Source organism: Acomys minous (genome assembly GCF_964271855.1).
Source record: "Acomys minous genome assembly, chromosome: 2".
NCBI lineage: Eukaryota > Metazoa > Chordata > Mammalia > Rodentia > Muridae > Acomys > Acomys minous.
The window spans coordinates 41,990,927-42,004,880 of record NC_140484.1 but is presented as its reverse complement, the minus strand read 5'-3'; the positions used below and the strand labels follow the sequence as shown (position 1 = coordinate 42,004,880).

At 44.5% G+C, this 13,954-nt stretch overlaps 1 protein-coding gene across 2 annotated transcripts; it reads left to right on the top strand.

Moving 5' to 3' along the window:
- The first annotated feature begins 4,267 nt into the window (after window positions 1–4,267).
- On the top strand, window positions 4,268–11,209 carry RFK (riboflavin kinase). 2 transcript variants are annotated; one of them, XM_084770052.1, is made up of 4 exons: window positions 4,268–4,631; window positions 5,354–5,505; window positions 9,672–9,774; window positions 10,630–11,209. In XM_084770052.1, exons 1-4 carry the CDS (start codon window positions 4,550–4,552, stop codon window positions 10,758–10,760), a joined length of 468 nt encoding a protein of 155 aa, XP_084626178.1. In that variant the 5' UTR covers window positions 4,268–4,549; the 3' UTR covers window positions 10,761–11,209. The 2 variants fall into 2 exon arrangements, with proteins under 2 accessions (XP_084626178.1, XP_084626179.1); XM_084770053.1 differs by lacking the exon at window positions 4,268–4,631 and adding an exon at window positions 4,850–5,236.
- Window positions 11,210–13,954: the final 2,745 nt, after the last annotated feature.

The window sequence follows — 13,954 nt, the reverse complement described above, 5'->3', positions numbered from 1 at the left end:
AAGAAAGTTCTTGTATTAAAGGTGTGTGCTAGGGCTCAACCAGGCTAAACACAAAACAGGTTTTTTTACAGTTCACAATCTCAGGGACCACAATGGAATCAAAGAGCCAGCAACAAAGAGGGAGGGGCTTTGTACTAGGGGTGACAATGGGGCCCTTCATGCTGTATCAGGATCAAGGTCTTCCTTAATGTTGCTTCAGACTTCATCGCCAGCTTTGCTCTTGAGTTGTTCTCTGCAGAGAACTGGTCCTGACTTCTTGCTGTGGGAACTCATGAAGTCTTCACATCTAGAAATATGTTGACACCTCTGTGCTCTAGCAGTGTTTCCTTTTGTATGTGTCTGTCATCTGCCATCCCTCTAACTCCCAAACCCTGTCTTTCTCTCTGTCCATCCACCTATTCATCTATCTGTTGGCCCGTCCATTTGTCTGCCCGTCCATCTATCTATGTATTTACTTTTCAGAATGGAGAGGAAGTATGAATTCCTCTCTGGGTAATTCTAGGTTCTCTTCACCTCCTTCATCTTACTTTTCTCCAGTGAAATACGTGCTCAGATGTAGCATCAAGACGATTGGGTTGCTGGCTTAGGGGCTGTCAGAGCACTTGTCTGGTTTGTACAAGCCCTGGATTTGATTGCCAGCTATCAGTAGTGAAAAGCCACAGGATCAGGACTAGGTCATCCTTGGCTACATACTTAGTTTGAAGACAACCTGGGCTATGCGAGATTCTGTCAAGCATCAACAACAAAATATATTCCCAAAGAACCCCTTAAGCAAATCCAACCAGCCTAAATTATCACAGCCTATTTAGGAAGGTACAGAGCGATGGTTATACCTCACCAAAGACCCGGTTCTAAGTGCTTGAAACGCCAAGAAGACAACCGTACCAGGACAGAATCCATCAAGGCCCGCACCTGGACGCGGGGAGACAATCCAACTAATTCCCTAGCTCTGATTTTCCACTTGCATTTCTAAAGTCTAATGGCCTTGAAATTGTGTTTAAGAAGTAGTAGTGTGCCACCTTGTGGATAAGTGAAGAATGGAATGCATGTGTGTAGGCTCAATTTTCTTAGGAAATATATTTTATTACAAACGTATTAACTGAGAGTACCTCGCTTATAACCTGACTAACCTAAACAATAGGAAAAGAAAATTAAAGAATACAATAATGAAACCATAAGGATATCAGTTACAAGGAACGATTCTCCCGGTGTTATCAGCAAGATTTCTTCTGCTGGAACCTGGAGCAATCAGAACCCAGAACCTCAGCAGGAGCCCCGAGCCCAGAAACCTTCCCTCAAGTGTTTTTTTCTAGGAGCATCTCGAAGTGGAGCAATGAACAGCCAAAACTATCCCAAGTCTCCAAAGCCTCTTGTTTTTGGCTCACATTTATACCTCCTCTCAGAATTTGTTCAAGGGTGTTTTTCAGCTGGTTAATAAACGATTTCCCCCACATGGTGGTTTGACTTCTAAAAGGATAAATATCACCTGCTCTCTCACAAGTCTTTTTCTCATCCCCTACTTGTGATCTAAACAAAAAACATGTTTATTTCTCCTTCACACGTGGGGTTTTGTTGGTAAGAATTTCAAATCTTATCCATGCTCCATCCTCATCCCTCCCCCACTCCCGCACAAGGAACCCTTTCTCTTTGAAAAATAAACATGCTAAGAAACAAACACAAAGAATAGTGCATGCTCAACCCCTTCAGCCCATAGGTGAGAACAGCGGTCCTCACTCCACTCTAGATTTGGAATCTACCCCACTGAAGCAGGGAGATCTGGAGAAATAGAGGGACTTATTGAAATCTGACTTGAAATCAGGACCGATGTCATCTTCAGGCCCTGCTTAACCACCAGGGTTCTATGAGGGAACATGAAATTTGGTTTATAGCCCACACAGGCATATTAGAGAATTATTCATTAATGTCCTTGACATCCAGGCCCATGGATGTGAGCAGTGTATTTAACAACCGTACAGCAATGCTTGTATTTAACCACAGGTTTTTATGGCATAGTTTAAGTGAGACAGGGACCTGTTAGCTTCCCAGCACGGACGACTGGAAGTCATCGCCAAGAGCTCCACGTATGTCATATGTTGTCCATGGCCTACTGGGTCTGGCAGGTCAGGATCTCAATCTCAGATTCATTTCTACAATAATAGACACATATAAGATTAAAAAGAAATTCCAGCTGGGTGGGGTGGTACACGCCTTTAATCTCAGCACTTGGGAGGCAGAGGCAGGCGGACTGATGTGAGTTCTAGGCCAGCCTGGTTTACAAAGTGAGTCCAGGACAGCCAAGGCTACACAGAGAAACCCTGTCTCAAAACACCAAAAACCAAAACCAAAACCCAACAACAAACAAACAAAAAGAAAAGAAAAGAAATTACAGCAGGCCAGTGGTTGTGCACACTTTTAATTTCAGCACTTAGAAGTTTAAGGCCAGCCTGGTCCACAGAGTGAATTTCAGGACAGCTAGGACTACCTTTGAAAGACCACCCCCTTCCCTCGCCCCCAAATTCTATCTAGCCAGACATGGTGGTGCATACCTTTAATCCCAGCGCTTGGGAGGCACAGTCTGGCAGATAGATATTTATGAGTTCAAGGCCATCCTGGTCTATGTTTCAAATTCCAGGTCAGCCAGAGCTACACAATGAGACCAGCTTAAAAAAAAAAAAAGAATTAAAAAACAAAATCTGTATGTTTTAAGAAGTTACGAATAGAGCCAGGCATGGTAGCTCACGCCTTTAGTCTCAGTACTCGCAGGCAGGAGTTCAAGGCCAGCCTGGTCTACAAAGTGAGTCCAGGACAGCCAAGGCTACACACAGAGAAACCCTGTCTTGAAACCACCCCTTAGCCCCCCCCCATAAGAAAAAAGAAAGAAAGAAAGAAAAGAAAAAAAGAAGGCTCAGAATTAACTTCAGCCCCACCCCTTTGGATTTTTGAGACAGTTTCTTTGTGTAACAGACCTGGCTGTCCTAGACTCACTTTGTAGATCAGGCTGGCCTTGAACTCACAGAGATCCACCAGCCTCTCTGCCTTCCGAGTAGTGGGATTAAAGGAGTGTACCACCACACCAGGTTTAGTAATGTATCTCTTAAACCAAATGTATTGGATCCCTGTTAATGAGTGTGAAAACGTTAAGTCACATCTACACATCTGAGTATCTCCAAGCACCTGCACCCCCATCTTTGAAGAGGCATTGGCGGATTCTCATTTGATTACTAGATAATGCAGAGATAGAACCCAGAACAGTTCTATTCTTGAGCGAAAGGGAGCCATTGAAGGCTACTGAGATGCAACGGGAAAGGACCAGAATTTTCTTTCCCATATCTATACCAGGGCTGGAGAGATGGCTCAGCCATTAAAGGCTAGGCTCACCACCGTATCTACTCTAGTACACAATAAGTATCCATAGTTACGTGAAAATGGAGCTTACTAGCTTACTAGGAGGGGTGGCGCATGCCATTCATCTCAGCACTGGGGAGGTAGAGGCAAGCAGACCTCTGTGAGTTCAAGGATATTCTAAATAGCAAGTTCTGGTCAGTCAGGTCTGTCAGCCAGCATTGAATCCACACCCTGCCTATTTTACTTCTCAAAAACCATCTATCTCAAAAACCAACTGTAAGCGGTTGTTAAGCAGTTTTTATACATCAGCTATTCAAGGAGGCAGGATCTGCATTCAAATTCTGATTTATCTAGCTACTTTTCTAAAGACTTATGTTAGATTGCTTACTGTGTCAGCTTCCCATGGGGCCTGGAGTTACAGTTAGTCACCTTCGTTCTCCAGCACCTCGAAGCGTGCTTTGTTCTTTCTACAAATATTTGGTTTTGGCTGGTGCGAAGGTAGTGAGTTATCTCAATTGATTGTTCACAGTCTGTTACCAGGACTCGTTTTGTGTTAGTGTGCTAGAGTCAAGGAAATGAAACTTTACCAATAAAGTTCTCTTTGTATCAACATATAGAAAACATTTTTTTGACATCAGTTAAACATTCTCAGAGTTACATACAAGTAAGAGAAAAGAAAGTGGCTGCAAAGACTGGGAAGAATTTCATTCAAATTTGTGGAGGGAAACAGAACTGAAATTATTTTGTGATCAGTGCTTATTTTAGCATAGCCCGGTCAGAAAAAGCTGAAAAGGCAGCAATTAGAGGAAGGGCCATGGGTGAGGGCGGGGACAAACGGCAAAGGAGGGGCCTCAACCGTAGGGGCTGGACCAGAAACACCGAGTGCTGCGGCCACAAGGACGCGGGGCGGGGCCGCAACGGCAGAGGCGGGGCTTATCGCGGGGGAGCTACGGAAACCGAGCAGGCCGGTCGCTTGGGCCGCAGACTTGAGCGTTCGCCGGTTGTCGCAGTTCCAGCCGAGCGGCCGCTGAGTTCTGGCAGCTGGCCGCTGCTGTGCGGGACAGGCACTGGTCACGGTGTGTGTCTCGCCGACCCAGTTCCCACGGGATCCCCGGCTGGCCCGGGCCCGAGTGCCGCACTCACGGCGGCGGCTCTGCCGCAGGAGCAGAGCGAGCAGCAGTCCGTGTCCTCCGGGGTCGGCGTCATGCGGAGCCTGCCGTTCTTCTGCCGAGGCCAGGTGGTGCGTGGCTTCGGCCGCGGCTCCAAGCAGCTGGGCATCCCTACAGGTGAGCGCGATCCCGGCTAGTGGAGCCCTGGGCCGTGGGGCAGGGGACCAGGGTAGCTACGCTCCTGCCGCTAGGGAGGAGCTGCGGAGCCCGGTCCCCGGAAGGTACTGCAGGTTGGATTGGCCGAACTCTGAAGCTATCGAAAGTTCTATTCTTCAGATGTTACTGTGTTACTGATCCAGTGACAACACGCGTAGTTCTCCGAGAGCCACCGTTTAGTTGGTCTGACTAGGCATGTTTTAGTAATCAAGACTTGATTGCCCAGTTTTAAAAACGATACAAATAATCTCTGTAAGTGACTACTTAGAAACGTTGATAGATAGGAAAGAGCAGTGAGTTTGTTTTAATTCCAACAGTCGGGCTTTCGGTCCGTTTTTTTTTAGGCTGCTGCCTACTTCCTGAGTTCTAGCCTCCGTAGTAGGACTAGATGGATACTCTACGATGAATCTTCCCGTTTATTTTAATTTTATGTCTTTGTTGTTTCCACTTATTTTCGTGTGGCTTTTTTTTTTGAGAGAGAGAGATTCATACACTTGCCTTGTGCCTCATTCATAACCTATAATGTCTGACGAGAAGAAGAAATTCAAGCCAGAAGAATATGGAAGGTTGTATTGATAGTCTTAGAAAAAATCCTGGAAGTTGGGGTGTAAAAATTCAGGCTAACCTTTTAATGTGATTAACATGAACCTTGTAACACGGACTATGTATGTACTTCTATTTAGCCAATTTTCCTGAACAAGTGGTAGACAATCTTCCAGCTGATGTGTCCACTGGTATTTATTACGGCTGGGCCAGTGTCGGCAGTGGCGATGTCCATAAAATGGTGGTGAGCATAGGATGGAACCCGTACTACAAGAATGTGAAAAAGTCCATGGTAAGATTCCGCGTTTTTTACTCTTTTAAATGCACACAGAACTCCTCAGCATAAGAAGACTTTCAAAGTAAAGTACTGACCTGACAGGCATGTTGGTACACTTCTTAGACTGAGACTTGGGGGCTGGGGGCCGGGGGGGGGGTGGGGGGCGGGCGCGGAGTCATGAGTTCAGGAATAGCCTGGGTGACTGGGTGTGGTGTCACACGCCTTTAATCCCAGCCCTTGGGAGACAGAGGTAGGTGGATGTCTGAGTTCAAGGCCAGACTGGTCTACACAGTTCCAGGACAGCTAAGACTACATGGAGAGACCCCTTCTCAAAACAAACTGAAAAATAGCCTGCCTGGGCTGTGTGTTACCCCACGGCCTACTTCGTCACTTCCCTCTCCCTACACCCAAGCATTTTATTTTATTTGAATGGAGTATTTTTCCCTATGTTTTTGCTCTCTGTTTTCTTTGAATAAAGTGAGTCTCTCCATAAAGAGCATAAGTTGAATCGGGTTTTTGTAATAATTTTCTGCTAACCTTTCTGGTTTTTTTTTTTTTTTGTCATCGTTGTTTTTGTTTGGTTTTGGGTTTTGGGTTTTTGGAGACAGTTTCTCTGTATAGCCTTGGTTGGTCTGGAGGTCTGTCTACCTCTGCCTCTGGAGCACCGGGATTAAAGGTGTGGGCCACCATGCCCCGCCCTGTTTTTTGTTTTTCCAAGAGAGGGTTTCTTTCTGTGTAGTCTTGGATGTCCTGGACTCACTTTGTAGACCAGGCTGGCCTGGCCTGGAAGTCACATCGGATCTGCCTTTCTCTACCTGCTGAGTGAGTGCTGGGATCAAAGACGTGCGGTATCACACCCAGGCAATCCTTCTGCTTTTTGATTGGTATGTTTAATCCACTGGAATTAAATATTTTATTTTTAATTTCATCTGTGGATGTGGACATGAGTTCAGGTCCCCATGGAGGCTAGAAAGGTTGGATCCCTTGGCACCAGAGTTCACTGGGGCTGTCCAACCTGAGTGCTGGGAACCACCACTCCATTTTGGTTTAAAGTAACTGCTGTAGTCATACTATTGGACATGCCTATAACCCTAACACTCAGTCACTCGTGCAGGCAGGTAACACAAGAGCCTGCATTGTATCGGGAGACCCCATTTCAAAAGAGTAATTGCTGTCAGGATGGTTTTCCATTGTATTGCTCTTTGTTTTGGACATGTCCTATTGGTGGGTGTTTCCATTTCCCTCAAAATTACCAATCATGGCTCTTTTTGAGACAGGAAAAATGTAGGCTCAAAGTTTGAGTCTTCCTACCTTGACCTTTCTCATGCTAGGTGACAGATGTAGGCTACCAGGTGTGAAACCAATGTTTCTGTCAGTGCCCATGTAATTGTAATTATCATAAATAAAAATGAGGTATTAGTTTGTTTGCTTTTGAGACATGATCTCACTGTGTAACCCTACCTGGCTTGGAACTCACAGATTCATCTACCTGCCTCTGCCTCCACCTCCCCAGTGCTAGGTTTAAAGGCATATGACATCATACCCAGCTGTTTTTTTAAGACAGGGTCTTCATTTTTAGCCCAGATTAGTCTAGAACTCATTCTATACCCCAGGACCCCAAAATACTCAACCTTTTAAGTGCTGTAATTACAAGTGTGGGCCACTGAACAGGCTCAAAATTGGGGTTCTTTAAAAAGCATTTCATAAAATTTGCCACAGTTAATATCTCATTAAAAGTTTACTTAGATAGACTGTTCACTGTAGTATGGTTCAAGCTCATTCCTGTTCTCTCCTGGTTTTGTTTTTTTGTTTTGTTTTGTTTTGTTTTGTTTTTTTAACATTGCTGGGAACTGAAGTAGGCCTTATATCAAAGGCCACAGCATACTAGGCCAGCATTATACTTAACTGCCTGTAATTGAAAGGTTTTCTATGCCGGCCCTTCTTTGACCTATTATATTTATCAAAAGCTTCAGGTGCTATAGCTGGGCACTTAGCTATCCTAACCTGATAATAGTGGCCTGGCCTACTCTCCAGCCATGTGGTCTTTTACCTACCATCTTAGTCTTGCCCTGGTACCTCCTTCATCCACGTTTGGATGGGAACTCTTCTTCCTCTTTCTCTTTCTCTTTCTCTCTTTCTTTCTTCTTCCTCTTCCTCCTTCTCTTCTTTTTGGTTTTTTGAGACAGGGTGTCTCTGTGCAGCATTGGCTGTCCTGCACTTGCTTTGTAGACTAGCTGGCCTCAAATTCATAGCAATCCATCTGCATCTGCCTCCTGGGTACTGAAATTATAGGTGAGCTCCACCTCCCTGGCCTAGCCCCTCTTTCTAAAGTCACCTTGGGGATAATAGTCTTTTTCTGACCTAGTGTTTTCCACAGGTGTCCCTACAGCTTAAACACTTGTGGAATTTGGATTAATCTTTTGTAGCTCAAGTTTGTGGAAAAAGTAGAGTTAGTAGTAGAATTTTATTTTATGGTCTTGCTGTGTAACCCTGGCTGGCCTTGAACTCATGAGCCTCCTGATGGCCAGGCCTGTGCCAGCATGCTAAGTTTTTAACTTTGAGGAGTTAGTAAGAGACCTGTATCACAGGAAACCACAGAGCTAAGTGCTCCTGTGTAGAGCAGTGGTTCTCAACCTTCCCAATGCTGCAACCCTTTAATACAGTTCTTTATGTTGTGGTGAGCCCCCAACCATACAATTATTTCTGTTGCGACTTCATAACTAATTTTGATACTGTTAGATTTCCTTGGCTGCTTTTGGTTTTACCATATCAATTATAGAATAGCTTGTTAGTTTTTCTGTTGCTCTTATCTTTAAGGGTCTTTTTGAAATGTGGGTATAAAAGAGAATGTGTGCCAAGTCCTTCCCTCTAAATGAGAAGATGGGTCAAGAACAAACACTGCAGTGGGCTGTGGCTGAGGCTTCTCCACTGCCTCTGTGTTAACAAGCTCAAAAGGCTCTAAGGAGCCTGGGGTCACATGCCTGCATCTCAGTCCCCAGGAGGTAGAAGCCAGAGGAGCTCAAGGGTTACATCCAAGACTCCCTGGAAAGGCCCAGGGCCATAGTGTGCTATTTGGAGTGCTTACTCAGTGAATGAGAGGTTTGAACCTCAGCGAAAAGAACTAAGACTGTAAAGAAGGATGAACTTTAGGGTTTTATGTTTTAAAACTGTTTTTTTGTTTTGTTTTGAGACAGGGTTTCTTAGTGAAGTCCTTTCCTGGCTGTCCTGGAACTCACTCTGTGTAGACCATGCAGGTCAGATATTGAATACCTGCCTCTACCACTACTGCCTGGCGAGTTTTCTTTATTTTTAAATAGGTCATTAATAATGTGTTTTAAATGTCTCTCTTGCTCTGAATGATTATAGCTGGACTCTTGTGCAGATAAACCAGTTTTAAGAATAACATCACAAGCTGGGCGTGGTGGCACATGCCTTTAATCCCAGCACTTGGGAGGCAGAGGCAGGTGGATCACTGAGAGTTCAAAGCCAACCTGGTCTACAAAGTGAGTCCAGGACAGCCAAGGCTAACATAGAGAGACCATGTCCGCCCCAATAATAATAACAACATCACAAATAAGGTATTCTAAAGTCATATACTTAAAAATATGCCTCAAAATAGTATTTCTAGTTTATACTTAAGGTTCCCAGTTTCTAATACAACCCTAGTTTCATCTAGTCTAGTCTTCCTTTCCTCTCTTATTTCTGTGGACTCTAGGTTTATTTTTCCTCTGGGTCTTGAGTGCTGGGATTGCAGGTGTGTGCCACTTGCTTAGCTTTGTGCCTCCTGATCTTAGATGTCCTCTTGAGGAAAGCCTGGTGAAACCGGACTCAGCTGACTGGGACTGCACTCATCTTCCTCTCGCTGCATTTCAAACAGGAGTCCCCAGCACTGATAGGAGAGGCTTACATTTTGATTTATTTTTAAAATTCACTTATTTTATTTTATACATGTACACGTTTTGCCTACACATGTATAAAATGTGCCATGTATGTGCCTGGTGTCAGAGGAGGCCAGAAGAGGGTGTTGGATCCTGGGGTTGTAGTTACAGTTATGAACCCTCTGGATTCTAGGAATCAAACCCGGGTCCTCTGGAAGAGGACCTGCTGCTGTTAACTGGTTGTTGAGCCATCTCTACAGCTCCCCCTCCCGGTGGTAATCTTTCAACGTTTTTTGTTTGTAGGAAACGCACATCATACATACCTTCAAAGAGGATTTCTATGGGGAAATTCTCAATGTGGCCATTGTTGGCTACCTTAGACCTGAGAAGAACTTTGATTCTTTAGGTAAGAGTCTAAATTACTCTGCAATACTATTACGGCTGCCACAGCTGCTACTAAGTGGGCATGATGACAGGGCATAGAGTCGAACATTTTAAATGCATATTGGGCACTACTTTAAGTATCATATACAAGTTAATTCCTTTGTTACCCACAGGCGCCATACAACGCGGGGTGTTGTTTTGGCTATCTTATCTCATTTGAAAGGAAATTGCCACACACAGATTAAGTAGTTTGCCTTAGTCTGTTGGTCTGAGTACAAGGTGTTTATTTGGTGCATAGCCCTGGAGGCTGGAGCAGGAGCATGACGGGGGCATGCGGTCAGTAACTGGTGAGGGCCCTCTTGCTGCCCCAGTAGTGGGCCGCTTGCTCACTGTTGTGTCACAGCCACTCTCCACTCAGGAATCCATTCCGCCCTCCTGGCCCAGTCACCTCCCAAAGCTTACACATCTGAGTACCTTCAGCCTGAGGGCACTAAGTTGCTAGCACATGAATTCCAGGGTGCGCCCAAGCCATAGCAGTTAGGTGGTGAGTGATGGCACCCTGTATCTCACCCCGCAAGGCAGGCTGGGCAGTAGGTGCTAGAAATGCCGGTAGAAACAGTGACTAGAAGAGATTGTTTCCGGTGTCAAGTGCCTGTTGGTGTAGTTTAACAATTTAAAACCCGGGATGGGAAGGGTTTTTTTCACAAGAGAACACTTTATGGAACACTGCCTAGCACTGGAGAAAGCCCTGATACTGACCTCCATGGAGCTTTCTCCTTGGCCTGGGCTGTGGCTAGTATGTCTATCTGTGCATTTTTGGGAGGGGTAGTAAAGTGTATTGTTAGAAGTTTATCATTTTTCTTTTTTTTTTTTCCAGAGTCACTTATTTCAGCGATTCAAGGTGATATTGAGGAAGCTAAAAAACAACTGGATTTACCAGAACATTTGAAACTCAAAGATGACAACTTCTTCCAAGTCTCTAAAGACAAAATTTTGAATGGCCACTGATGCGAAGCATCATGCCTGTCCACTCACTAGTCTGTCACTGCTTCTGATGCAGTCTCACCTTGATCATATCTTAAATGCGACCCTTTCCCCAGAGCTGTCAAGTGATCCTCAGCTATTACTCCATCATGTTTTATCGTACTAAAAGATTCATTCAAAAAATCAAGACTTTTTAAATGTAATATGTTGATTAAAATGTAGCACCAGAAAGCTAGTGTCTTATAATGGAAATAAAGTGTGTGAGTGTGGGTGGAAAAGCAAGGTCAGTGGGGGAAATAGGGACTGGCTGCCATTCTCACAGCCGTGCGTGCTGGTGCTGGCCAGTCCAGCAAGCGTGTGCTGCTGCACGGAGACTTCCCAGGAAGTGCACTACACGGAGCTTACCCAAGGAGCAAATTCTAGATTGTGTTTTTATGATTTTGTGCATTAATATATTTTTACACACCTACCAACTTTGAGTTTCGAGTCACTTATTTCCCATGAGGTCCATTCCCTGTGTCCCAGTGTTCTGTGTAGAGCTATGTCAGCTTGAAGAGGCCTCGGTTGTCCCCACGTCAGGGTTTTTGCTTTCCTGCACAGTACTGAAGACTGAACCGAGTGCATCACAGGCTAGGCAAGTGCAACCACTGAACTGGACTCCCAGCGTCCTTTCCTTTTAAAAGCCATACACTGTCCTTGCTTCCAGGTTGTTAAAATTGTCTTTTTTAAAGAGCAGATGTTCTTGCTCTTTAACATTTTTGTGACTTTGGTTCATTTTATCCCCTTTAAGTGATTGATGCTCTTCCCATTTGGAATATCCTACAGCTCTGTGCTTCACAGGCCCCTTGTGTGTCTGCCATTCTGCTCGTTACTGTGGGAGTGGGGGTCAGGTGCATTGTGTTTGTAAGAAAAATACAACAAACTTCATTTATAGGCTTCCTTGAGATTGAAATGAACACAGCCAGTTTTTCCCCATGCCTCTTCTTCTTTTTTTTTTTTTTTTTTTTTTTTCAATATTTGTAGGCCTGGCTGGCTTCAAACTCAGAGATCTACCTGCTTTTTCTGGGATTAAAGGAATGTACCCTCAAGCTTGGTTATAACAACAATTTTCTAAAAAAGACACAAAATAATGTTTTCCCCTTAGGGAAACTAGTAAGTAAATGATAAAGAAGTATTTTCTTTGTGTGATTCGGTTTTTTAAGTATAGTTCTGTGTAGTTTTGTATGAACAGCTACTTAAATATAATTTAACTCTTATCTAAAGAGTCCTTATAGCTTCAGAAATGGAGAAAATGGGTATATACCTCTATATGTTCCAGTTTCCCTCTTACTCTTAACTTTTAGTGGCTTGAGGTTGGTTGGTTTGTTTGGCTTTTTTTGTTTTGTTTTTCGTGACGGGGTTTCTCTGTAGCCTTCACTGTTCTGGACTCTCTTTATAGACAAGGTGGCCTTGAACTCACAGAGATCCGCCCACTTTTGCCTATCAAGTGCTGGGATTAAAGGTGTGAGCCACCACCACCCAGCTTGAGTTCTTTCTTTATTGGCAGGACCGGAAATTGGTTTACAGATTGCTTTTTGCTTATCAGCACATTGAACCATTGTTATATGGCAACAGATTTGCTGGTAGGGTGGTACTGCCCGATGGGAGAGTACCCATTAAAGTATGAAGGTAATTTTAGCACACACAGAGACTTGGTCCATGCATGTGTGTGCAAGTGGCGTATGGTGAGGGATGAAACTCAGCCTTGTGAAGAAGGAAAATTAGGCAAGTGCTCTACCACCAAGTGATGTCCCTAGCCTTGAAAATACAAATTTTTTATGTTGGAAATCTCATACTTAAAAGAAGCCTTAATTACCAGTAGATTTGTAAGCAAAGTTAAAAACAAACACGGAAAATACAGAAATAGATTTGTGGCCAGGTGTGGTGGTGCACGCTTTTAATCCCTGCACTTGGGAGACAGAAGCAGGGGGATCAATGTGAGTTCGAGGCCAGCCTGGTCTTCAAAGCGAGTCAAGGACAGCCAAGGCTACACAGAGAAACCCTGTCTACAAAACAAAACAGAGATAGATTTGTGGTTCTTTTTAGTAAGAATAGCTCACTGTTAATTATGTCCATGAAGTGTGTGAAAGTTAAAGTCACCTCACATTTTGTTAACCAGCCATTGCTTTGGAATGATATGGTTTGTGGTTTTAGGGCTTAGTTAACTGGGCTTCAAAAACTACTGTTAATGTAGTGTCGGGAATTACAGTACCACTTTGAGTAGTCTCAGTGTTTTCAGGCCTTAGAATAAAGTTTAACTTTTTCCCTCCCCTGTCAGCTTGAGTCCTATATGTGTTTCATATTTTCTGGCTGATTGTCGCTCTAAGGTGTGCTTATGATCATGAATGATCGTGCCTTCAAGGACCCCTCTTCCAGTTCCTCCCCCACCCTACCCCCAAGCACCTTCCCTCCTGTTAAGAGACCTTGCAAAGTCTCTATGTATTCCTGTATGCCTTGGATGTGTAGATCTGCCCACCTCTACCTTCTGAGTGCTGGGATTAAAAGTATGCATCAAGCCTGGCCAACAATACCCTCCCCCCAAACGCCTGTGGCAAGGTGTTTGAATTTACATGGAAAGCATTCAGAGGACATACATTCTCAAAAGTCAGCTCTTTAAGAATGAAAGTTCCAGCCAAGCATGGTGGCACATGCCTTTAATCCCAGCACTCTGAGAGGCAGAGGCAAGTGGATCTCTGAGAGTTCGAGGCCAGCCTGGCCTACAAAGTGAGTCAAGGACAGCCAAGGCTATACAGAGAAACCCTGTCTTGAAAAAGTTAAAGGAGCCAGAAAAGTGTAAGTAAATCTGATTCCCTTGGATAGTCCTCAGACAGTTCTGTGACCGGGGCTTGTGCCACCAATCCCACACATTGTTGTGGGGGCATTCTTGCCTATTCACTACATACACAGCACGCATCTGAACTCCTCAGAGTTGGCTTGGCCTAGCCTTCAGGTAGGGCACTTACGTGACAGGGAGGTAGGTGTATGAGCCAGTAGCTTGGAAATTTCGAGGACAGTTTTGCTTTCCTGGTGAAACCACTACTGTCTTTCTGTTCCTCTTGCGCTTGGAGCAGATGTGAGACTGATAGAGGAGAAACGGTTTCCCCTTGAGAGTCTGAGCTAGGAAGCCAGTCAGCCCTGCCAGAGGAGGTGCGATCACAAGCAAGCATCCGACACACCAG